We start from the raw sequence: 26884 nt of genomic DNA, 5'->3' as shown, positions 1-26884 counted from the left end.
TATTCAGAAAGCTACCTTTTGCATAAGAATTTGTGGGCTGCTTTTTAATTTTCTTTTTTTTTTTTAAGTTTATTTGAGAGAGAGAGAGAGAGAGAGAACGAGAGAACGAGTTGGGGAGGGACAGAGAGAGAGGGAGAATCCCAAGCAGATTCCACGCTCCATGCTGAGCCCAACATGGGGCTCAGTCTCATGACCCTGAGATCATGACCTAAGCCAAAATCAAGAGGCAGACGCTTAACCAACTGAGCCACCCAGGCACCCCTAATTTGTTTTTCTAACCATGGTATATTCTTTATACCAAATGGAATTTTAGGGAAATTAAATTATGGCAATATATTAACAAAGTGCATGTGGAGTCAGGTAACTAGTCTCGGTTTTGAACCTAATTTGCTGTGTGACTTTAACAAATCCTTGGCAAATTTTTACCTGGACCTCAGTTTAAGTTTAAATATGTAACTAATGCCTGCCTGCCTTATCTGCTTCATAGGAATTCAGAGTGGGATGGGCAGGATGATAGATGTGACAATATGTTGAAGACATTATAAGTGATAAGTAAATGAATAATAAATTTGTGCACATTTTAAAAAATATATTTAATTTTTTTTTAACATTTATTTAGTTTTGAAAGGCAGAGCACTAACGTGGAAGGGGGCACCGAGAGAGAATCTGAAACAGGCTTCATGCTCTGAGCTGAGCACAGAGCCCAACTCGGGGCTTGAACTCATGAACCTTGAGATCATGACCTGAGCCGACGTCAGATGCTTAACTGACTAAGCCACCCAGGGGCCCCAATTTTGCACATTTTAAAGTATTGACAGATCTGCAGTAACTATTCAAATTCTATGAAGCTCTGGCAAATTCACAATCCAAAAATATGGCTTATATGTATTAATTGAAGGGTCAAGAGGAAGGAACAGAGTTTAAGGCAGTAGTAAATACTCTATCCCTAAATTGAGTATATATCTTAAAATAAGTAGTGAGAACTAAGTCCTCATATAATAGTATTTTTTTAGGGCCACCTGGGTGGCTCAGTCGGTTAGGCGTCTGACCCTTAGTTTTGACTCAGGTCATGATCTCATGGTTCACGAGATCGAGCCCCGCGTCAGGCTCTGCACTAACGGCACAGAGCCTGGTTGGGATTCTCTCTCTCCCCCTCTCTCTTTCTGCCCCTCCCTCACTCATGCACATGTGCTCTCTCTCAAGTAAATAAATACTTTTTTTAAAAAAATAGTATTTTTTAGTAAGAGAATTGAGAAACTTCTGATGAGGCAAACTAAGATGGTTTTTTCCAGAAAATTTGGCAAAAGGCTGTAATTAAAATTATAATTCCTATAATCCCAATAACCCTTTTTGAACTGAGGGTTATATTCTATATTTCTGTGGACTAGCAGGGACTATTCCCAGAGTGGAGTCAACAGTTGGAGGGAATGTCAGTCTTTTTTTAATGTCATGGAGAACTAGTTCTAATTCCTAGTGTTGGAATAAGGAATTTATTAGGGAGAGGTAGCTTTGTTAAAACTCTTAAAGGTTAAATGCAGCAAACCAGTCTTGTCAGACATGCTGTAAAATAAGGAATCTGAATTGCATTTGATTGAAGGATGTCAGGATTTTAAGGGCCTTAATTTAAGATTTCATCTCTACGTAGAATAGTCTCCCTTGTTTTCATGAACCAACAAGAAATATTCATCAGACACCTTACTGTAGACTTTTGTTTTATTTTTAAAGTGGGAACAGATGAATCCCAGGAGAGCAGCATGACAGACGCAGACGACACACAACTTCATGCAGCTGAAAGCGATGAGTTTTAACTTCCGGAAACCAGACTTTTGCAACTGGATGTGTGATTAGTGCTGACATGTTTCTTGTCCCTCCATATACTGAGTCTTCACTCTTGAGCCGGCAGTGTCATCATCCATCACTTAGACAATGAGTGTGCCACTTTCATTGGACCCTGACTGTACACAGAATGAAAGGCAGTGCAATATTTAGCTGCTAACAAGACTGGCTCTTTCACCAGTACGAATGACAATTTAGGGGGGTAAGATGGGGAACTTTCTTTTCTTTTCTTTTCTTTTTTTTTTTTCTTTAATCTCCCTTTGTTGAAAGCTATCATGGAAGGAAGAGTTAACGTTTTATCTTGAAGGAACCGTTAGGTATGGAAAATAGTGATGAACCAGAATTTTTTGGTCGTTTTCCAAAAATTTGTTTTCATTTGGTTCTGTTCCTGATTAACAGAGTGACTGACCTTCATTTCTAGGTTCTTCAAGAATGGTGTTAGCAAGTGCCAGATGGAACAATAAAAGACATTGCCTATAACAGAGTAACTTGATTGCCAAGGAATGTAAATTACCTTAAACTTGCAGTGTCTCCCATAAACAAATGTAATGGGCATATTGGGACTCATGTGTAGGAATCAACTATCCCTCCATACAGCGTACACTTATTCTTGGCAAGAATGCTTTAATGTCTAACCAAGAATTTTAATTTATTCATCTTGCTTCAAAGTGTTGATCATTGTCTTGGTATTGCAAACTTTCAAGTTGTTCCCTTACCATTTTGCCTCTTCTCTTTGAGCTCTGTGGGATCACCTTAAACATTCAGAGATGATAGAGTGTTTGCCCACTGAAAAGCCAAAACAAGGCCCTTAATAACCATTTATGTTCACCATAAGAATCAAAATGAGAACACTAAAGTGGAGAGACTTAAAAGAGATCATGATAGCAAAGCCTTAATACAATCAAAATTGTACCATGACCTTGAATCTATATTTGTTCAAGAAAGTATCCCTTTGACTTTTCTAAGTGTTTAAGCAGGGTGCAAGGATGTGTAGTTACCTTTGGTTGAGGTCATTTCCATTCTTTTCAGCTCTCTGCTTCAAATTATTTTCAGTAGTGTGAGTCACCAAAATGTTTACCAAGAGTGATTGGGTTTAGGATATTAGAAATTTTTAGCTGGGGGAAAAAAAAACAACCATTCTTATGAAGGAGATGAGTTCTCTCCTGAGTGTGTCGTAATATAGGTTGGTGTCTTTGGGGAATGGCCACAATTTTAAAGATCTAATTATGCATAATAAAATGGGAATTATTGGAATTTCACAGTAACAGATTTAAAGTCTTAAATTGTGTATCTCCTTTATTGTAATGTATTGAAATTTTTAGAGAAACTTTAGTTGTTAACATTTTTTTAAGTGCCAATGTCAGAATATAACAAATTATAGTTTCTTACGAATGACAGGCCTACGGTTATTATTTTGGATTCTTTGATGAAGGACAAATTTATCTACTGGTTACCTGTACTTGTTAGTCAAGTTGTGAAAATAAGGTGGACTACAGAAGATGTGAAGAAAATTTTAGCCTGTAGACTCAGTTACTTCCTATCATTTACTATTAATCTCACTTGAATGTGGATTAGATACCATTATAAATTAATTCAAGTCCGAGTCTTAGATTAGATCATTGGTGCCAGAGAGTATTTAACAAAATTTCCTACCTAAATCTATGTAATATGTGCTGCTTAAAAAAATAATTTATAAGAAAAAAGAAAGTTTGGGAGTAAATGAAGATCATTAAAAATTCCCAAAGGCTAGCACTTGGATTCTAACAAATATTCCATTTTATTCATTAGTTCTGTAATATTTAATTTTATACTCTTTTATTTTTTTTAATTGGCAAATCATAAGCCAGCGCTATAACAGTATCAAATAGAGAATTTCATAGAAAGCTTCAACCTGAGCTCTGTTACAAAGCCTGGAGAACGCTAAGCTCAGAACATAATTTGCTGATGTATAGTTATCTTTTCTATAGTAGGAATTTATGTCCTGTGCCAGAGGTGAGAACCTTTCTGGTACTTATTTTGAGACCAAGCATAAAAAGATAGTTGTGGAGGGTACACTATGGCAGTGGCTGGCTGAGGGACACTCAGCCCAAGCTTAGCCTGATTTCATTTTCATCACACCTACTTTCAAAATATTTAGGTATTTGAAGCCTTATTCCTACCTTGTAACTGTTTTTGGCTTGCTTGCCTTTTTTTTTTTTTTTTTTTTTTTTTTTTTTTTTCTCGCTTTTTTTATCTTTTTTTGCCTGGAATGAAGATCAAACAATCAGAAAAAGACATACGTTTTGATCAAGCAAAATGTTTGAAATTTCAGAAGTTACTTTGAAGGAAATTTAAAATACAAGAACTTTAACATCCTTTTTTAACTCTTTAAGCTTTTCACACACATACATATATGTGTACACACACACACTCTTGTTCAGAAGTTATGTTGTGGCATTGGATATTTTTCCCCCTTGGAAATAGTTCTTAACTCTGGGATTTTAGAAGGTTGGAAATATTTTTTCAAGCGAACAATGGTACTCAAAATAATGAAAGGTGGTCCCTACTTTTTCTGTATTTCATTATTTTAAAATTCTTGTTTTTTCCAAGAACTGCAAGTTACATTTGAACCATGCTGCTGTTGTACCTTAAACAAAAACTCAGTGATAACCAGTATTTAGTCTATTAAAAATGCTCTTTTTGAAGAAAAAAGTTTGAAAGTCTCTGATTAGCCAGAGTATAGTATGGGTCTTCACTGAGAAATATGGTGACCTGTTTTCTTTGTGAAAACCTGGGAAAATGCAAGTGTGGGTGTGATGTGTGTGTTCTATTTGCATTGAAACAATGTAATTTTGTCTTTTTTTTTTTTCTTTTCCTGACTTATTTCAGAAGTTGTACAGTCCTGGGGGGGGGGGGGGGGAGGAGGAGGGGAAAGCCTTTTCTGTTAATATATTTGCAATTCATTAAAGGATACAGAAAATCCAAATAAATTACTTTTGAAAGCAATTTATAATCAAGTGGTTGAAGATATACAACAGCTGTGCCATCTGTATTTTTATAGTAAGGCTCAGCAAAATAGTAAAAAATTAAGTTTTACATTCCACAAAAGTCTAGGGCAGTGTTTCTCTAATTTTTTTTTTTTAACTTAGACCCTCTTCAAATACATACATACACTTTTTTTTTTTTAACTCACATCCTTTTTTAGTATTTGGAATTTCAAAATTAATATTGTGACCAAAATGTGGTAATTTTTAGAGTATATATTTTTTTCAAACAACAGAAGCCCTTTGCCAGCAGCTGCTACTTTGCAACTCACCTGCTTGTTCTTTAATCATATATATGACTTCCAGAATTTATTTAAAAGGGATACAAAGCTTTTTTGTTCCATTCAGGATCTGTTTTAAAAATCACGAAAAAAAATCCTAAGAGAAGTAGAACATAGAAACTAAATTTTACTCTGGTCTGATTATCTTGGATACAGTGTAGAGAGCTGAATGGTTTTGTTCAGACTGCAAGAAGGAATAGTAACAGAAAACACGTGAAGTGGAATTGGTCGGATCAGGGGGAGCAAGACCATAGTCTTCCCTAGGACCTGCTATTTACTGTCAGCTGGACAGGGATAATAGAAGTGTAGACAGGAAGGAGTCGTTGGCTTGTTTAGCTGCTAATTAATGGTTCGATATAGGTTTTATTTTTCTTTCTAAGCGCAAAGTTCGCTAAATAGCCACATTTAACGAGAGCTTGCCATATATACTGTGTTACTTGATCTGTACACAGTATTTTCAGTCTTCAATGCTATAAAGTGGGTATCCCTCCATTTTACAAAAGAGAAAACCAGGTCAGCTATTAGATGATGGGGCTGGACACTTTGGCATTAGTGTATGGGTTTCCTCTGGGAATTTCAAATCATGTCTAATTTTGACTGTTAGGTGTCCTCTCTAGCATTTTTAAATTGTCTACTAAAGAGTATCCTAACAGTTTGGGTTTTACAGAGGAAATTTTAGTATTTAGATGCTAAAAATATCATGTGTATAGTCCGTGGATGGTGCGTTGATCTGTATCCTGCCTCTCTGTTTTTCCTCTCACACTGAAATTAAAAGCGTGTTCTCTCTCCTTGAATGACTAGAATTTGCTTTAAACTAGAAAAAAAAATTTTTAATTTTTTATTACCAATTTCCCCTCCTTATCACAAGCATTCTTTTTATACTTGATATCCTCAAAATAGAATTTTCAATTTGGGGCTACAAGCTATAGTTGAGAAGAAAATTCAAGGTCTTAAAAATCCATAATGCTTCACTGAAGTTTGAATCAGAAAGGAAGTAACAGTGGAAGCTGAGGAGAACAATGAAGTAGACGTAAGGTTTCTGATCGTGTATTTTTAAAAAGCACTGAACCAGGATAACTAGGAAATATGGATTTTGCCTCTCAGTAGCTCTGTGACCTTGAATGATTCACACTTAAACCTTTTTCTGATCAATACAAAGAAGACCAGATTGACCCTTCTTAGCTCACAGAGGACTGGGGATCAAATGTGTTAAGTCACCATGTAAGTGCTTTGGCTGCACTGTATAAATATACAGTGATAATAATAGGGTAGAGATGATAGAATGGAAAATCGATTGGGTTGATCCCAAGACATGATCCTGTGAGACAAGTTCACTGTAGAACAGTAAACTTTGAGTCTAGGACAGGGATTGTCTATGGCCTACAGGCCGAGTTGGCCCGTTGCCCATTTCATTTTATTAGAACTATAGCTATAGCCATTTGTTTTCATGTCCATGGCTGCTTTCTACTTTCGTGGCAGAGTTGAATAGTTGCACAGAGTCTACATGGTCTACAAAGTATTAATATTTGCTATCTATATATTTGTGTGTGTGTGTATATACATATATATTAACATATATACACGTAGTATAGATTATACTGTATATATAATCTGCTATTCTATACTTTGCAACCCCTGATCTAGAGCTGTATTAGCATAACCGTCTATAAATCACTCAAATGGCATGTTTTCTGTGGTGCTAGATTCTTCACAATGTTTTGTGAGTTAAATCACTGGACCAGGTGCTACACAAGAAGAAAAATTCATCAGTTCTTAGTTTTGCTTTGTTTTAGTTTTTTTAAGTGTATTTATTTTGAGAGAGAGAGAAAGCAAGGGTGGGGCAGAGAGTGAGGGAGAGAGAAAATCCCAAGCAGGCTCCATGCCGTCAGCACAGAGCCCCATGCAGGGCTCGAACTCACAAACCATGAAATCATGAGCTGAGCCGAAATGAAGAGTCAGATGCTCAACTGACTGAGTCACCCAACTGCCCCAGTTCTTAGTTTTTTAATAATAAGACTTGGTTGGGTGAAGGGATTTCTTTGTATATAATGGCACTCTTTAAACTTATTACCAGTTTGTAGCATTTATACCAATGCTACATCTGTGCCCATAATCATTTTAATATCTTGAATAACACTAGCATTTACTTGCTTTTAATTTAGCATTTATGGATCACTTTGAAGTGAGAATAATCTCACTTCATCTTTACAATCCTAAAAGGTAAGGCACATATTATCTGCTTGATACAAGAGAAAACTAAAGCTTCAAGAAGCCAGAACATTTGCAAAAAGTGGAAACTCCCAGAAACAACATGGCAGATTTCTGTTTACATGTTATTGGGCCAGGACTGGGGTCACAGAATCATCCCTGGCTACAGAGGATGCTGGTAAATTTAGAATCTGGTAAAAAGGAATGGACTTGGCCTTGACTGGTTTAGATAAATCACGATTTATCTCCTGGGTTTGTACACAAACAGATTTTGTTAGCAAAGAAGGGGGAATGGTTGTTGGTTCAACAGCCAAGAGCCCCTGCCACACTGCTGCAAAGGAATTATTGCTTTTTGACCACTGATCTTGTATTCAACTTATGGAATTTTCTCATCTAAGAGTTTGTGGGGTTTCTATTTAAGATTATACTATTTTCAAATAATGATGTTAATTCCTCTTTAATCCTTTTACAACCTACCTCATTTCTTTTTTCTATTTAACTGCTATAGCCAGGATCACCAACATTCTTTTGAGCAGTAGCAGCCATAATAGCAAGCACTCACTGTCTTGTTCCCAATGTTCAAGAAAATGCTTCTTAATTTTTTCAGACTTCCAACTCCATGATAAAAATCTCAAAGCCACTATTATGCTAATATTAGCCCTTTGCTAGTCTCATTACCAATCCTAACACTCAACTCCCACTTCAACTACCATTTATGACCACTGGTACTCAATTAAGATAACTTTCTATCGCTAGTTTCAATGGTTTTCGTCATGACTAGGTCCTGAAATGTATCTGTCAAACATGTTGAGGCTTCTCGAATTGGAAAGCGCTTGGCAGTAGCCTGATTACAAATCTGCCCCTCGCTCTGCCAAAACAACCCAAATCAAGTAGAACAAATAAGAACTACACAGGGTTCATGCCTTCATTACCAGAAGACTATAACTTCAAGTTTCCTGTAAGTAGCAGGGGAAGTTCCAGTACGGGATCCTGCTGTTACCGTAGCGTGAGGAAGGAGGTTAAATCACCCCACAGAGCAGAGGGAGTAGTGGACTTAGAGGAAGCACACGGAATCTACAGGGGAAAAAGGAAACCGCAAAATACCACAGTTTGGCCCTTGGTAGATCACAGTCCTCGCTTTAGGGAAAGGTTTGAAAATGTGTGGGGTCAGGAGCAGCAGCATCATAGAGGCCGTGTTTCGGGGAGGGGGGGGGAATCAGTAGTGAACAGGCAGTGAAAGAAGGGGAAATGTAAGACTGACAGAGAAACAAGGCCTATCAACCTTTCTTGCAAAATTCTTAAAACTGCACGAAATGTGCAACTGACAGATAAGGGCTCTGAAACTAAGAATTCTGTCCATGAAATTGTTTGGAATCGGGTACAGCCATCCATGTCCTACAAGACTGTTGCAAAAAGTCTGAATATGTAAATTAGAACCTTTCTGGGGGCGCCTGGGTGGCTCAGTCGGTTGAGCATCTGGCTCTTAATTTCGACTCCGGTCGTGATTGCGCCATCATGGGATTGAGCCATGTATTGGGCTCTACGCTGAGCGTGGAACTTGCTTAGGATTCTTTCTGTTTCTCTCCCTCTCTCTCTCTCCCTCTGTCCCTCTCTCCACCTCCCGTGCACTTGCTCTCTCTCAAAAAATAAAAATAATCTGGGGCGCCTGGGTGGCTCAGTCGGTTGAGCGTCCCATTCCGGGCTCAGGTCATGATATCTCAGTTGGTGAGTTCCAGCCCCACGTCGGGCTCTGTGCTGACCGCTCAGGACCTGGAGCCTGTTTCGGATTCTGTGTCTCCCTCTCTCTCTGCTTCTCCCCTGCTCGTGCTCTGTCTCTCTCAAAAATAAATAAACATTAAAAAAAAAAAAATCTGTTAAAACCTTTCTGCTGGTGAAAAGTCTCCCCAGCAAACAACCACAAAGCTAAAGAAAAGACATATCCTTTTAAAAGCATCTGGGGGCGCCTGAGTGGCTCAGTTCATTGAGTGTCTGACTTTGGCTCAGGTCATGATCTCAGGGTTCATGAGTTCAAGCCCCACCTCAGGCTATGTGCTGACAGCTCAGAGCCTAGAACCTGCTTCAGATTCTGTCTCTCTCTCTGCCCCTCCCCTGCTCGCGCTCTGTTTCTGTCTCTCAAAGATAAATAAACATTTAAAAAACGTAAAAAGTTCAAAGCATCTGAGAGGGGTGCCTCGATGGCTCCGTCAGTTCAGCAACCAACTCTGGATTCAGCTCAGGTCATGATCTCGGTTCATGGGTTCAAGCCCCTGTCAGCATAGAATCTGCTTGGGATTCTCCCTCTTTCTCTGCCCCTCCCCCATGCATGCTAACACACACACACACACACACTCTCTCTCTCTCTCTCTCTCTCTCTCTCTCTCTCTCTCTCTCTCTCAAACTTTAAGAAATAAAAATTAGAAATAAAATAAAACCATTTGAGAAAGTGAAAAGCCATCCTAAATCAGAAAACAAATGACAAAAATGATGAATCTGACTATGCTAAAGACGTTTTGCATGACCAAAAAAAAGTACAAATGACAACTGGGAAGAAATATCTGCTCATATATCACCAATAAAGGGAAAATACTCCTACTAATGTATAAAAACATTTGAAAGAGGACATGAACAGACAATTCCCCAAAAGATTTAAAAATGGCTGTTAACCGTGTAAAGTTGTTTGCTTTCACTCATTAAGAGAAATGCAAATTAAAACTATGTTGAGAGGCTCCTGGCTGACTCAGTCCGTGGAGCGTGCGACTTGATCCTGGGGTCGTGAGTTCGAGCCCCACATTGGGTGCAGCATTTACTTTAAAAAAAAAAATGCCTACACTGAGCTGTCAAATCGCTACGTTGTACGCCTGAAACTACTGGAATCCTGTGTGTGTCTGCTATACTCAAAGAAATTTTTAAACTTCACAACCTACATTGAGGTACAATTTCTCATCCAATAGTTGGGCAAAAATTCAGAACTTGGCAATAAACTTCATTGGCCGAGCTGTGGGAAAACGTGCTCTCCTACATTGGTGACGAGAATGCAAAATGAAAACTCTCAAGAAGAGGCAATGGGCAGTTGACAACAAAAGTTCATCTACATCTCTTCAACCCGGCGACCGCACTTCTAGGAACTTACTGTGAAGCTACACCTCAAAAAAACAAAAACAAAAACCAAACATGTTCATGATTTTAGTCATCACAGGGTTGTTTGTGATTGCAAAATATTGGGAACTCTCTAAATGCCCAAGCACAGCAGACTGGTTGGATGAACCGGCACACACGGTGGAATACTACGCAGCTATACGAAAAGAATGATGGAGGAAACTGCCTTTCGGGCTCTCTCAGCTCCGGAAGCCACAGAAACAGCTCAGAGAGTTTCCACACTCACCGAATTTTCCAGGAATGCAACTACCGCGTAAATGGAGGGCAGACTGCTTTGGCGTGTTTGAAACTTTACCAAGGAAGCTGCTTGTTTGGGAGAATGAGGTCACCTGTAGCAATGCCACCTGCCCGCGGTATTCGGCCAGTACCCACACCTTCGTCGCTCTGCGTTTGAATTTTCATATGCAACTATGAAACGGAGCCATTTGGAGTCTCTTTTCAACTGCCTTACAACCCAAAACTTACTCAGTCATCAGAGAGACCTGACTACAAAGATCTAGTTGCATTGCATTAAACGGGTTCTAAAAAAAATGAGAAAGATCTCTATGAACTGTTATGGAATGACTTTTAGATGTTATTAAGTGAAAGCAAAGGGCAAAAGATCGAGTTACTTTTTATGTAAGAAAAAAAAGGGAAATAAACATACGCATCTATCTGCTTGTCTTCACAAAAGGAAACACTTGAAAGGACAAACCGGAAAATAGTGAAGTTGGTTACCAATGAGGGGTGAGGAGGAGTGTCGTGGAAGGGATTCAGGGAGAGTGCCACCTCTTTGAGTATACTTTTTGTAATATTTTCACCTTTGAGACACAATAATTTGTTACACATTCGAAAAACAAGAATGGAAGGGGAGAACTAAAATTGAAATAAACAAATGAGCCTAATTACATTTCAAATGAATACCGTGACTATCCTGAGACAGGGAGGGGAGAGGGGCACTAGGAAGAATTAAAGTAACTCGTGAACACAGTATTTGGCTGTATATGCTCAGGCCTTGGGTAGGGAGGGGTGTGAGGGTAGGGATAGAGGGAAAAGGTACAAACAAATTTTGAACTCTTTAGTGGATGTGCTTTCGTAGTATGGGTCAAGCGACTGGGAAACTTGTTTAAATACATTACAGGATTGAACAAATGAATAAACACATTGATATCATTAGGGATCAGAGTTCTCACTGGGGAAGAAGGTATGTGTAAATCTGGAGAGGAAGAAAGCAAGAACCCTGTGGGGGTTAATTGGAATCAAAAATATTGTTTTAAACTCACGGTTTCTAAAATATGTGTATGTATGTGTATATGCACATGTCTATGTGTATCATGTGTGGGGTTGTAGGTATGTGTATTTACATGCATATATATTCACCTCTGTCCACTGAAAGGGCCAAGAGGCAAAGATATCCTAGTAGCAATGAGCACACTTAGTGTCAAATCTTGGTCTCATACTGAAAGAACTCAGAGAAGTGGCCGATTCTAGAGTTAGGACAGGAAAAGTACACATCTTGCTAAGCCAGCAAGTAAGAAAGAGCTAAAAACAAACAAACAAACAAACAAACAAACAAACAAACAAAATGATGGAGTTTATCACAAGGATGCAGGAACCAACTTGAAGGGACTCCCACTGGCCAAGCCTGAGACATTTGATCCCCAAATAAATACAATTTAAATGAATAAATTAATTATAAGCCATTTGGAGAAAAATAAGAATTCATGAGCCCATGCCAATAATTAAGAAGAAAAGGAAAGAAGAAAAAGAAAGAAAGAAAGAAAGAAAGAAAGAAAGAAAGAAAGAAAGAAAGAAAGAAAGAAAAGAAAAGAAAAGAGAAAAAAAAGAGAAAGGAAAGAAAGGGAGGGAGGGAGAAAGAGAAAGAAAAGAAAGAAAAGAAAGGGGGTGCCTGGGTGGCTCAGTCGGTTAAGCATCCGACTTCAGCTCAGGCCATAATCTCACAGTTTGTGAGTTTGAGCCCTGCATCGGGCTCTCTGCTGTCAGTGGGGAGCTTACTTCAGATCTTCTGTCTCCCTCTCCCTCTGCACCTCCCCCGCTCATGCTCTCTCGCTCTCTCTCCCTCTCTCTCTCTCAAAACTAAATAAACATTAAAAAAAAAGAAGAAGAAGAAGAAGAAGGAAGAGAGGGAAAAAGGAAAAGAAGGAGAGAAGAAAAGGAGGGTGCTTAGGCTACTGTAACAAAAACACTGTAGACCAGATGGTTCAGACAACTTTCTCACAGTTCTGGAGGCTGTGAAGTTCAAGATCAAGGTGCCAAGAGATTCGGTGTCTGATGAGGGCTTGCTTCTTCATTCATATATGGTGGTTGTCTAACTATGTCCTCAAATGGCTAAAGGAGTGACAGAGCCCTCTGGGACTTCTTTTATAATGGCACTAATCCCATTCATGAGGTCTCCACCTTCCTGACCTAATTCCCTTCCAGGGCCCAGTCTCCTAAAACCATCACATTGGGGGGTTAGGATTTCAACCTATGAATTTGGGAAGGACACAAGCATTCCACCATTGCATTCTTCTTCCGGCCCCCAAAATTCATGCCCTTCTGACATGCAAAATACATGAAAAGGCATCCCAACAGCACAAAGTCTTAGCTTATTTCCGTATCAACTCAAAATTCTAAAATCCAAAGTCTCATCTAAATATTATCTAAATCAGATATGGAGACTACAGTTCATCCTGAGGTGAATTCCTCTCCAGTCATGAATCTGTTAAACCAAACAAGTTATGTGCTTCCAAAATGCAATGAAAATAAGAGAGGAATAAGAGAGGATAGATGTTCTCACTCCAAGAGGGAGAAATAGGAAGAAAAGAAAAGAATGAATGGCCCCAAGCAAGTCCAAAACCCAATGGGGCAAATTTCATTCGACGTTAAGGTTTGAGGATAATCCTTGTGGCTCGATGCCCTGCCTTCTGACCCACTGGTGGCGATGCCTGGTAAATATGAAGCACGTGCTAGTCTCGTCCTGTAATAATGATAGTAATGATTGAATGAGGCAAGAATCATGAGTGAAGGGGAGTGGGAGGTGCAGGCTTCCAGTTATGGACTGAATAAGTCACAGGGATGAAAGGCACAGCATAAGGAATATCGTCAATGATACTGTACTAGCAGTTGTATGGGGACAGATGGTGGCTACACGTGTGGTGAGCACAGCATAATGTATAAACTTGTTGAATCACTATGTTGTACACCTGAAACTGATGTAACATTATGTGTCAACTAAACGTAAATTGAACACAATATTTTTTAAAGAGTTGTAAAAAGAGCGGCACTGGCTGAGTATGACTCTTGATTTCAATTTCGGCTCACGTCATGATCTCACGGTTCATGGGTTCAAGCCCTGCATTGGGCTCTACGCTGACAGTGTGGAGCCTGCTTGGGATTCTCTCTCTCCCTCTTTCTCCACCCCTTCCCCTCCCTCTCTCCCCCTGCCCTTTTTCTCAAAAATAAATGAATAAACATTTGAAAAAAAAAAAAGAATTGACAAAAGAAAACAATACATATCACTATTTGGCAACCACCATACTAATAATTGTTTGGGCCAGAATGATTGCTGAATGCTAAAACTAATAAGCAGAAATTTGAATGAGAAACCAGATACATACATAGTCTCAAAGTACCTCACCACCAGATGCTTATTATTTTTCCCTTCAAAATTAATAACCTTTAGGGACACATGGATGGCTCAATCAGTTAAGTGACCAACTCGTGGTTTTGGCTCAAGTCATCATCTCTCGGTTCATGGGTTCGAGCCCCATGTTAGGCTCTGCACTGACAGCTCAGAACCTGCTTGGGATTATCTCCCTCTCTCTCTGCTCCTCCCCCTCTTGCTTACATGCACATTCTCTCTCTCATAAGATAAGAAGAAATTTAATAACTTTATGTTGGAGAATCTTGGCAGATACTGCCTTTAACCACGTGATCAAAATTCATCTCTGTAATGGGAGAAGGAGCTGTTACGTGCTTCCTGATAGGACGCATGGAGAAGTACGTGGCATCACTTCTGGATACAATATTCCCACCCAAAATGCATAACGTGAATCTAAGTATGAGGAAATACAAGACAGACTCATTTAAAAAAAAAAAAAAAGATTTTGTTTTTAAGTAATCTCTACACCCAACGTAAGGCTCAAACTCCCCACCCCTGAGATCAAGAGTTGCATGCTCTTCCGACTGAGCCAGCCAGGCACCCAAGACACTCATAATGGGAACATTATGCATAAGGAACCTGTAATCTTCGCAAGTTTCAAAGTTATGAAAGACCAACACAGACTAAAGAAGTGTTCCAGATAAAAGGAGACTAATGGACGAGTAAATGCAGTGGATGATACTGGATCAGATCCCGGTCCAGAATTTTTTTAGCGTTCTTTTCCTACACAGCACATAAGTGAGCAATTAGCAAAATTCGAAAAAGGTTCATAGATTAAATAATAGTGTCAATGTTAATTTTTTTATTTTGATAACTAAAAAATAATAGAAGGCAATAGACTTATTGTTAGAAACCACAAGTATTTAGGGGTAAAGGGACATTATGTCTGCAATTGATTCTCAAACAATTCTGAAAAAAAATCTTTGCGTGCATGTGTATGCACAGAGAGAGAAAGAAAAATATACAGTAAATGTTGTAAAATGTTAACATTTGAAGAATCTCAATAGAGAACAGATGGGGATTCTTTGTATGAGTTTTCAACTTTCTGATAAATATTTCAAGATAAACTGTCAAAATGATACACATATTATAAGTCTATTTATATAGCTATTTTAAAAGAGAAAAAAACTAAACTATGTTTAGGGATGCATATACGTTGATACAAGTCTTTTTTTTTTAATTTTTTTTTAACGTTTATTCATTTTTGAGAGCTAGAGACAGAGTGCGAGTGCGGGAGGGGCAGAGAGAGAGGGAGACACAGAATCCAAAGCAGGCTCCAGGCTCTGAGCTGTCAGCACAGGGCCCGACGGGGGCTCGAACCCACAAACTGGGGGATCATGACCTGAGCCAAAGTCGGACGCTTAACCAACTGAGTCACCCAGGCGCCCCATATACAAGTCTTTTTAAAAAGCAAGAAAAATACTATACAAGTCAGGAGAATAGTCATCTCAGGAGTAGGGAGAGTGTTGTGACCCAGAAGACAATCCAACAGCCTTTCTGGTGTTAGTATTGATGTTGGTTAGGCAGTTGTTTGCTCTATCAATATTTGTTCAACTGTACATCTAATATTTTTCTGTATATGTGTTATATTTTAAATGAATGTTTTTTTAAAAAAGACAATACCCTGGAGGGAAATAAAAATCATAATATACTAAAAACTTTCCTGTTTCTCAGACTGGCCTATGCTCCCCTAGCTACTGAATAGTGATAGAAATTTTAGAATGAGGGAGATACAAAAGACTGACCTTTGGGAACTCCGGAGTTCCTTTCTTTTTTTTTTTTTTTTAATTAAAAAAAATTTTTTTAATGTTTGTTTATTTTTGAGAGAGAGAGAGAGACAGAATGTGAGTAGTGGGGGAGGGGCAGAGGCAGAGAGGGAGACACAAAATCTGAAACAGGCTCCAGGCTCTGAGCTGTCATCACAGAGCCGGACACGGGGCTCAAGCTCAGGAACAGTGAGATCACGACCCGAGCTGAAGTCAGATACTTACCCAACTGAGCCACCTAGGAACCCCTGGAACTCCGGAGTTTCTTATCCAAATTTCAAAAATATAGTATCCACCCTAGTGGATCACTTAGGAGATATTATAAAATAATAACCATACATGCAAACCAAATCTTTACATAATACATGCTTTTATTTTTTTTTTAATTTTTTTTAACGTTTATTTATTTTTGAGACAGAGAGAGACAGAGCATGAACGGGGGAGGGTCAGAGAGAGAGGGAGACACAGAATCGGAAACAGGCTCCAGGCTCTGAGCTGTTGGCACAGAGCCCGACGCGGGGCTCGAACTCGCAGACCGCGAGATCGTGACCTGAGCCGAAGTCGGACGCTTAACCGACTGAGCCACCCAGACGCCCCAATACATGCTTTTAAATAAAGCACTGGATACCTAAAACATAGACCATTAAAAAATATGGGGTATTTGAGGGCACCTGGCTGGTTCAGTTGGTAGAGCGCACGACTCTTGACCTCGGGGTCATGAGTTTGAGTCCCACGTTGGGTGTGGAGATTGCTTAAAAATAAAATCTTTTTTATTTTTATTTTATTATTTTTTTAAATTTTTTTTTTCAACGTTTATTTATTTTTGGGACAGAGAGAGACAGAGCATGAACGGGGGAGGGGCAGAGAGAGAGGGAGACACAGAATCGGAAACAGGCTCCAGGCTCTGAGCCATCAGCCCAGAGCCTGACGCGGGGCTCGAACTCACGGACCGCGAGATCGTGACCTGGCTGAAGTCAGACGCTTAACCGACTGCGCCACCCAGGCGCCCCTAAAATCTTTTTTAAAATATATGGGGTATTTGATTGTCACAATGGTAAGAAGCCACATTTTATTCCCTGCCTCATATCCTTCCTCCCTTCCCTTCCCTTCCCTTCCCTTCCCTTCCCTTCCCTTCCCTTCCCTTCCCTTCTCTTCCCTTCCCTTCCATGCAAGTTAAAGAACAATCAAAGGAATGAGAAAACATACAGTTAGATCAAGACCTTGTGATTAGCAAATATGTATAAACACACAAAAAAGAACAAAACAGAAGTTCTACTTGGTTACAGGACACTGTCTCCAGAGAAGAGGCTTATTGGATTATGAGGTTTGTGCGCACGGCAAGAATCCTGTGGAAAGGAGGGTATGTCTTCCTTTTGAGGTTCATATCATCCAGCTATGAGATCCTGTTGCCTGCCTTGACTCCTTCAGCTGCCAACCTTCCAGGCCCCCCTTCATTATGAGTTATGTTTGGGCATCTTTTTATCTTCCTTTCCATCATCCTGGGGGGGGGGGTTCACGTCCATGCCTCACCTTTCCTCAGCCTCTTCAGTTCTTAATGATCTTCAAATCCATAGACTTCCACCCATGATCATGCAAGGGGGCTTCCCTGGCTGAGGACCTACTCCATCTCTCACACTCTGGTTCCCAGGATTCAACTCTCTGACCCATAAACTTAACTCCCCCCCGCCCCGCCCCCAGCTTGCTTGCTTCCTTACTCCTATTTCCTCCGTCAGCTAGTTCTTCCTGGAGGCAAGACCCTATTCATTTTTTTTTTAACCCATTTTGAGGGGGGTGCCTGGGTGGTTCAGTCGGTTGAGCGACCGACTTGATTTCGGCTCCTCATCTCATGGTTGGTGAGATCGAGCCCCGCATTGGGGTCTGTGCTGACAACGCAGGGCCTGCTTGGAATTCTCTTTCTCCTCTCTCTCTCTCTCTCTCTCTCTCTCTCTCTCTCTCAAAAGAAATAAACATTTAGAAAATAAAAACAAAGGGGCACCTGAGTGGCTCAGTCAGTTGAGCATCCAATTTCAGCTCAGGCCACGGTCTCAGAGTTCATGGGTTCGAGCCCTGCATCGGACTTTGTGCTGACAGCATGGAACCTGTTTTGTATTTTCTGTCTCCCTCTCTCTCTGCCTTTCCCCCACTCGTGGTCTCTCTCCCCCTCTCTCAAAAATAAACAAACATTAAAAAAAATTAAGAACTAAACAAAACACACACACACACACACACACACAAACCCATTTTGATTTTCTTTTTTCCAAACTAGTCTTGGCTTCACAATCATTTAAACCAGGGGCTGAGAGAGAAACTAGAATGTTGCCAGAAATTGAGTGATGCAGACCCAGGGCTTAGCTGGCTCCACCACCATAACAAAATACCATAGGCTGGAGGGCTTAAACACCAGAAATTAATTTTCTTGCAGTTCTGGAGACTGGAAAATCCAAAATCAAGATATGGGCAGGGCTTGGTTTCTGGTGAGGACTCTCTTTCTGGCTTGCACATGGCCACCTTCCTGTGGTATCCTCGCATGGCAGGAGAGAGAGGGATCCCACTTGCCTCTTCTCATAGAAACACCAATCCTATCAGATCGGGAACGTACCTATCTGATCTCATTGAACTGTACTATTTCCAAAAAGATCCTGTTTCCCAAAACAGTCACATTGAGGGGGAGGGCTCCAACAGGCGAATTTTGAAGGGACACAATTCAGGCCATAGCGCCTGGGTATTAAAGCTATTATAGGAGATGGTAGAGCCTGTGACTGTTCGCAGTTGCCACTCACCCCCAGAACATACTGCTGTAGAGCAGAGGCTGTTAAGAGTTTTTCTCCTAAGGGGCGCCTGGGTGGCTCAGTCGGTTAAGCATCTGACTTCGGCTCAGGTCATGATCTCATGGTTTGTGGATTCAAGCCCCATGTCGAGCTCCGTGCTGACAGCTCAGAGCCTGGAGCCTGCTTTGGATTCTGTGTCTCCCTCTCTCTCTCTGCCCCTCCCTCGCTTGCACTCTGTCTCTGTCTCTCAAAAATGAATAACCATTAAAAAAAAAAAAGTTTTTCTCCTAAGACCAGGAACAACACAAAGTTGCCCACTCTTGCCACTTCTATCCAGCATTGCACTGCAGCTTCTGGTCAGAGCAATCATCGTGAGAGAGAAAGAAAAGGTATCCGAAATGGAAGGAAAAGGAGTAAAATCATTTTTACTTGCAGAGAACATGATCTCATTTGCCAAAACATCCCCCAAACTGTTGGAATCAACCAGTGAGTTTGGAGAGGCTGTAGGATAACAGATCAACACACGAAAATCAATTGTATTCCTACACACTAGCAACGAACAATGAAAAACATCTGAAAATGGAATTAAGAAAGCAATTCCATTACAATAGCAGCAGGAAACAACAACAGACAATCATAGGAATGACTTTAGCCAAAGGAGTGCGAGACTTGTACACTGGAAACTACGAAACTTCATGGAGGACTCTGGTGAAAATGGCACAGCAGCAAACCCCAAAAGTCCATCCCTCCACCAAAGCAGTGAATAAACGGGCAAAAGTGGTCAACTTGACCGGAATTGAAGACGGGTCAGCAGTTTCCAGCAACCAGGCCCAACGGGTCAGTTGAGGGAAAAAAAAAAAAATCTGGATCTTGGTAAGAGAATTTCATGGTGTTTTAGCTTTGGCCCCATCTTCCGCTGCCTGGCTCAGCAGTGCTTGCCTGAAAGACACGGCTTGCATTCCCTGTACAGGTTCCTAGTGCCGAAGGGAGCGGAATGGCTCGCCTTTACTCCTCCCAACTCGGAACTCTCCCAAAGTGGAGGCAGCTACCCCGGGGACACGAGTCAAAAACATTTAAGGGCAAGTGTATTAGCCGCGGCGACCCAGGGCAAGGGATAACTGACAATGTCTTATTTCAGTTCCTTGCGATTTCTCCAGGGTTTTTCGCAGCAGCCCCCAACTGCACTCCCTGACTCCAGTCTTGCTTTCTCTCGAGTTTTTCATATTGCGTGCAGAGTGAGAGTGATTTTCCTAAAAGGTAACTGTGACCCTGTGTCTCTTGCAGGCTTACACTCCTCAGAGGCGCTCCTCCCTCCCCCGCTTAGGGTGAAGCACACACCTCTGTGCACAATATTGCAGTTCTCTGCAATTGACCCTACCCCTCTTTAGATCAGTGCTCCTCAGAGGACGACCCTCAGACCAGCAGCCCTTGCTGGTAGCCTCCCTCCAACCAACTAAGTCAGAATCTCCAGGGATGAAGCCCAGGAGTCTGTTTTCACACGGGTGGTTTCATGCACATTCAAGTTTGAGAACCACGACCCCAAATTGATGCCTTCCGGTTTCCTTTTTCGAACGCCATGCTTCCGCCATGCTGAACTACCGATTTCTGGAAAGCGGGTGCTGTCTCTCATTGCCCCCCGTAATTTCCCCTCTCCCACCTCGTCCCCAAGTGCCCTTTATCTCAGCCCTTAGCCCATTCCAGGGGCTTTGCCTATTCTTGCCTGTTTTCCCCACCCCTGTGCAAACTTTGAAGGCAAGGGCCCCGTCCTATCACTGCATTGGGCCCTGGCAGTGCCTGTCACATAGCTGGTCCTCAATAATGATGTCTGTAATGGCTACTGAGGTTGAGATGGACAGAAAACCTAATTGCTGAAAGCAGGCAGCAGTCAGCTACTGGGACTCAGGAGGCAGAACCCAGTGACCTGTGCTATCGCTTAGGAATAAATAGAATCAATGTATATTCTATCTACTTGCATTGTACTCCAGCCCTGCTGAATAGCATTGCCAAGTGATCACTTAACTAAGTTGACAGGGGGAATAAGAGGAAATGACAAATAAAAGGCAATGACAAAATGATATTGTCAAGGAAAATCAGTACAAATGAATGGACACGGGGGCAGTATGTTCAACTCAGGATCTCATGTCTTATATTTTAATCCAGACGGCCGGAGTCCTAATGTCTGAGTGCCAGCAGCATCAGTCAGCCTGCGTTGAGCACCTAGTAGGTACGAGACTTTATCTGTGTTAATCTTTACAACAACCCTAGGAGGTGGGTATTAGTATTGGAAAACTGAGACATAGTTATTAAATATTTGCTTCAGGGGCACCTGGCTGGCTCACTCAGTAGAGCATGCAAGTCTTGATGTTGGGGTTGTAGGTTTGAGCCCCATGTTGGGTGTAGAGATTATTTAAAAAAAATATTTGCCTCAGATCCTACATAGTAAAAGCACTGCTTTAAAACCTAACTGTTAGTGAGTTACATGGCCCCGAGTTACATGGCCCCGAATTACATCCTGGCTCCTGACGTTGACAGACTGACTGATCACAGTGAGGCCCCCAGATGCAGGGGAATGGATCCACCAAACTTGAGGAACAGGTGTTATTTATTTTATGTATATACATTCTTTTAAGTTTATTTATTTTGAGAGAGAGAGAGACAGCGCACACAGGAGGTGGGGGCGGGGGCAGAGAGAGGGAAAGACAGAGTCCCAAGCAGACTCCATGCCATCAGCACAGAGCTGGACATGGGACTCAAACTGATGAACCATGACATCATGACCTGAACTGAAACCAAGAGTCAGACACTGAGCCCACTGAGTCACCCAGGTGCCCCAAGGAACAGGTCTTTTGATAATGGTTCAGATGTGTCATCTTTGACCAGAAAACACGAGCCATTATTATTATGTCATAAGATCGAAGGGCAATTGTCGGAGTAATAAGACTTGGGGACAGAATTTGCTTGCTCCCCTAAGATATGCGCTCATGGTCACCAGACCCTCTGTTACCTTAATTCTCAACACAGAGTAGTGCAATTACTTGGTAAGGATGGAATTCGGTTTTCCCACTCACTGTAGCTCCTCCAGCACAGTACCTCGCAGGGGAGGTTATCCCAATCTAGTGCCAAACAAGCCAATCTGGGACTAGCACAGGCTCCTTAACCTCGCCTGCTCTGCCTAGTCACAAAGATTTTCTCTATATGTATAAAATCAAAACCACACTCAGATACCACCTCATGCCAGTCAGAGTGGCTAAAATGAGCAAATCAGGAGACTATAGATGCTGGAGCAGATGTGAGAAACGGGAACCCCCTTGCACCGCTGGTGGGAATGCAAACTGGTGCAGCCGCTCTGGAAAACAGTGTGGAGGTTCCTCAGAAAATTAAAACTAGATCTACCCTATGACCCAGCAATAGCACTGCTAGGAATTTACCCAAGGGATACAGGAGTGCTGATGCATAGGGTCACTTGTACCCCAATGTTTATAGCGGCACTTTCAACAATAGCCAAATTATGGAAAGAGCCTAAATGTCCATCAACTGATGAATGGATAAAGAAATTGTGGTTTATATACACAATGGAATACTACGTGGCAACGAGAAAGAATGAAATATGGCCTTTTGTAGCAACATGGATGGAACTGGAGAGTGTTATGCTAAGGGATATAAGTTATACAGAGAAAGACAGGTACCATATGTTTTCACTTTTATGTGAATCCTGAGAAACGTAACAGAAGACCATGGGGGAGAGGAAGGAAAAAAAATTTAGAGAGGGAGGAAGACAAACCATAAGAGACTCTCAAAAACTGAGAACAATCTGAGGGTTGATGAGGGGTGGGAGGGAGGGGAGGGTGGGTGATGGGAATTGAGGAGGGCACCTGTTGGGATGAGCACTGGGTGTTGTATGGAAACCAATTTGACAATAAATTTCATATTAAAAAAAAAGGGATGGAAAGTCCAAGTTTACTTTAGATACTGTGGATTAGAATTTAAACTCCTGTTCTTGGGGGCGCCTGAGTGACTCAGTTGGCTAAGCGTCTTACTCTTGATCTTGGCTTAGGTCATGATTTCATGGTTTGTGAGTTCGAGCCCCACATCGGGCTCTGTGCTGACAGCTCAGAGCTTGGAGCCTGCTTCTGATTATGTCTCCATCTCTCTCTGCCCCTTCCTGCTTGTGCTGTGTCTCTCTTTCTCCCAAAAATAAATAAACACTAAAAAAAAAGTCTAAGGAGAGAAAAATTCTCCTATTTCCTCATCTCCCAGCTACTTGTTCTTCTCTCCTTGGAAGCAACCACTGTTATTTAATTGTATATCCTTCCAGGAACATGTTTTATTTTTTTATTTTTTTAAATATGCTTTCTTTTTTTTTATTATCATTAATGTTTATTTATTTTTGAGAGAGAGACAGAGACAGAGCGCAAGGAGACACAGAATCTGAAGCAGGCTCCAGGCTCCGAGCTGTCAGCACAGAACCAGATGTGGGGCTCGAACTCACCAACTGTGAGATCACGACCTGAGCCGAAGTCAGACGCTTAACCAACTGAGCCACCCAGGTGCCTCTCCAGGAACATGTTTTAAGTGTATACAAGTACATATGTAAAAACATTTTTTCCTCTCCTTCCTTCCACAAATGGAATCACATCATAAACATTGTTTATATACCTTTTTTGTTTTCTCACCTAATATATTTCAGAGATAATGCTCTATCAGGGCATGTAGGTAGACTTCCTTTTTTTAATGGCTGAATGCTATTCCATTGCATATTTGATAATAGAAAGACAGCAATAACAATAACATTTAATATTTATGTAGAAGCTAAACACTATTCTAATTGTCTTCAATTAGCATATTTAATCCTCTCAACAATGCTATAAGATAGGTATGATTATTATGCAGAAATGGTACCTGAGGTACTGACCATTTAAGTAACTTGCCCAATGTCACAAAATTAGTAAGCAATGGACAGGACCAGCTACCTAATTTGAGGAACCCAATGTAAAATGAAAATGTGGATCCCTTTATTCAAAAAGCAGGAAAGAGTTACCATTAAAGGTACTAAAATATAAAGCCTTTTCTTTTCTTTCATGGTCTCTGTCTTGATTTGTCGTGGTGTTTTTCATTTGCTATGTCATCTAAGTAAAGAAAAATTAAAAATTTAAATCATTAGTATGAATTACACCATCCGTCTTTATGTTGTGTGATGCCAGTCTTCCAGTTTTAAAGTCATTTAACTCCTATGTTGAGACACCGAAATTATACAATTTATATTTTGTAGCTTTTACTTAGATGTGCATTTTGTTCTTACCAGGACAGTGGGGACTCTGAATAAAGTAACTCAAATGTTTTGATTTCACTTTTTGATACACACACATTCTACCAACATGTTGCTTTTCACTTACTGATGAGGAACGAAGGACGGAAAGGGTAAGGAACACTGACTTGGCTGCCTTCTCCTTCTGCATCCTTTTAGCAAGAGTGATGGGCTTATACGGAGAAGTAACACCAGTAAGAAAAGATAGGATGTGTGTCCTTGGTTTTTCGTGTTTCCTAGAATACCACTGTCTTCTTTCTGCGTTTGAAGCAAGTTCTAGTTTGAATGGAAAGCATGGCTTCTCAGGGCCCATCTCTTCAGTCATCCATGTAACACACTTACCTTGCACTCACTTTGAGTTTTGCTGAGCTCCTGTGTATCACGGACCCACCAGAATTCTGTGTTCATGGGCCATCACCAATGCTATTTGTGAATGGGATGGCAAAGAATGGTGACACCTAATTGTGCCTGTCACCTCCGCTCATACGTTTGCTTCATTGCCCCATCATACTTCCCGTACAAAACCCAGGTTCAAAAGTAAAATTGTTGAGTTTCAAAGTGGTATCAGCAGAAGGTGTGTGTGTGCTTGCACAGGGTCACAGGCCAATGAAGCCTTCAAATCATAATTTATTGAACCAGTCCTGTAATGATGTGCACTTAGCTTTTATTTTCCTCATCTGTTGTTATTACAAACAATTCAAAACAAACAGATAACTGCGTTTATACAGATTATCTGAAAATTTGGAGGTAGGGAAAATACTTGTTATGCTTTGTTTCTTTTTATTTAATGTGATCTGATATAATTGTAATTATATATATTCTAGGTTGAGATTCAAACCTTCCTCCTCATAAACCACTCCATGGTAAGAATGAAATAAATAGCCTCATATTTCCAAACTTTTCAAAGAATATATCAGCAAGTTAAATTCTAGAGCATAAAACAGTGCCTGTTACATAGTAGGTGCTCAATAACTATTGGGGTAATAAATAAATACATTTCTAGAGAGAGGATTTCTGAATTAAAGAGTTGTTTGCATTTATCATTTTGATGTCTATTGCCTAATTGCCCTCTGTAGATATTGGAACAACTTATATTTTCTCCAATGATATATGAAATAGCTATTTCCTTCTCCACTGTCAACACAATGCATTAGCAAATGTTGTTTATCTTCATGACCTGTTAGATGAAAATAGTGGAGTTTTAAATGCAGGTCTTTTAGAGAAGGTGAGCATCTTTAGTTTCAGAGTCATTACTATTTTCCTTTTTGTGAAATTTCTGTCATATCTTTTGTTTGTTTTTCTTTCTCTTTTTTAAAAAGTTTATTTATTTTGAGAGAGAAAGCGTGCATGCACGAGCAAGGAAGGGACAGAGAGAGAGGCAGAGAGAGAATCCCAAGCAGGCTCCACACCACCAGCACGGAGCCTCTCACGGGGCTCAGTCGGACAACCGGTGAGATCATGACCTGAGCTGAAACTAAGAGTTGGTCGCTTAACGGACTGAGCCACCCAGGCGCCCCGTTTTGTCCATTTTTCTAAAGAGATGTTATTTTTAAAAATATTTTCACTGTGAAACGTAGCATACATACAGAAAAAATATATAAAACTTTTTTAGTACCTTTTAACAAATAGTTATAGAGCAAGTACTTGTTCACCCTATTACCTGATCAAAAAGTAGAACATTGCCAGCCCCTGAGAACAACCCCCACTCCCAGACAAAATTCCCTCTGCCCCCTACTGGCCCTCCGGGCTTTTATTGTATTCACTTCCTTTTCCTTAGAATTTTATCACCTGCATATGCATCCTTCAACAATATAGTTTGGTCTTGCCTGCTTTTGAACTTTATATAAATGGACTCACACTATATATACTGTTTGTATCTTGCTATTTTGTGTTCAATATTACCTTTGTAAGAATTTATTCGTGTTGTTGACTACGACATAATCATAATTTCTTAATTTTCATTGCTCATATATACCACGACTTAACCATTTTATGGTTATCTGTTTGTAGACATTTGGAATGTTTCTAGTCTGGGGCACTGAGGAACAGTGCTGCTATGGATGTTCTTGTACAGTAATTCCAACACATAAAATTCTGTATTTCCTTATAATATGTATCCAGTGGTGGGACTGCTGGGTTCGAGTATTCATATCTCCAATTGTCTTCGAGTATATCAGTCTTCCCAAGTGGCTGTACTAGTTTACATTCTCACTAGCAGGGTATGAGGATTGCTGGCCTTTATTGATTTGTAGAAAGTCTTTAGATACAGGATTATGGACATTAGCTCTTTGTAATATGAGTAGCCAGAATATTTTTCTGAGTTTACAATCCTTTTAAAGAGGCACTGAGGTTTTTCCCCCACTAGAGGAATGAAAATGTAACTGGAGTAGTAGAGCATTCTAATTTTGAAGAATTTAAATGAAAAACAAGTGTTCAGGGTTAACCCCTTATCGCTACTCATTTGCATTAATACAAATAATCATACCAGAAATTTTCATGGAATGACCTGGTTTGCAAGAGGCTAAATATAAAACAACAACAACAACAATAATCATTAAAATTGAGTGTTTAGCCTGTGTCAGGTACTATTTTACATCCATTATGTGTATTAACTATTTAATACTCATAAAACCGTAGGAGGTAGGTACTATTTTCCCTCCACCACTTTACAGACAGATGAAATAAAGGAGCTGGATTGAAGATGTTTTCTAGGACTGATTTAAGCAAAATTCATCAACTCAGGGAAACAGTTTTTTCTAAGCTGATACAGATGTTTTCTGTTTATAATGTGTTTTCCCTCTTGGGCATTAATGATACCCCATCCTGGGCTCCTTTTCATCATCTTATCACATCCGCAACATACCCCATAACTTTCTCTTTGTTCTCTGAGGAAAGACA

At 40.4% G+C, this 26884-nt stretch overlaps 1 protein-coding gene across 4 annotated transcripts in view; it reads left to right on the top strand.

Moving 5' to 3' along the window:
* CDC27 (cell division cycle 27) overlaps positions 1-3231 on the top strand; it is a 69268-nt gene extending 66037 nt beyond the window's left edge. For all 4 annotated transcript variants that reach the window (XM_006940467.5, XM_006940466.5, XM_003997032.6 and 1 more), the window contains one exon: positions 1726-3231. In XM_006940467.5, coding sequence (XP_006940529.1) covers positions 1726-1808 — 83 coding nt within the window. In that variant the 3' untranslated portion in view covers positions 1809-3231. The remainder of the gene's footprint in view (positions 1-1725) is intronic.
* Positions 3232-26884: the final 23653 nt, after the last annotated feature.

This window comes from Felis catus, chromosome E1, assembly GCF_018350175.1.
Source record: "Felis catus isolate Fca126 chromosome E1, F.catus_Fca126_mat1.0, whole genome shotgun sequence".
Taxonomy (NCBI): Eukaryota; Metazoa; Chordata; class Mammalia; order Carnivora; family Felidae; genus Felis; species Felis catus.
Note: the sequence above shows the minus strand (reverse complement) of the source record. Positions and strands in the feature narration are given on the sequence as shown.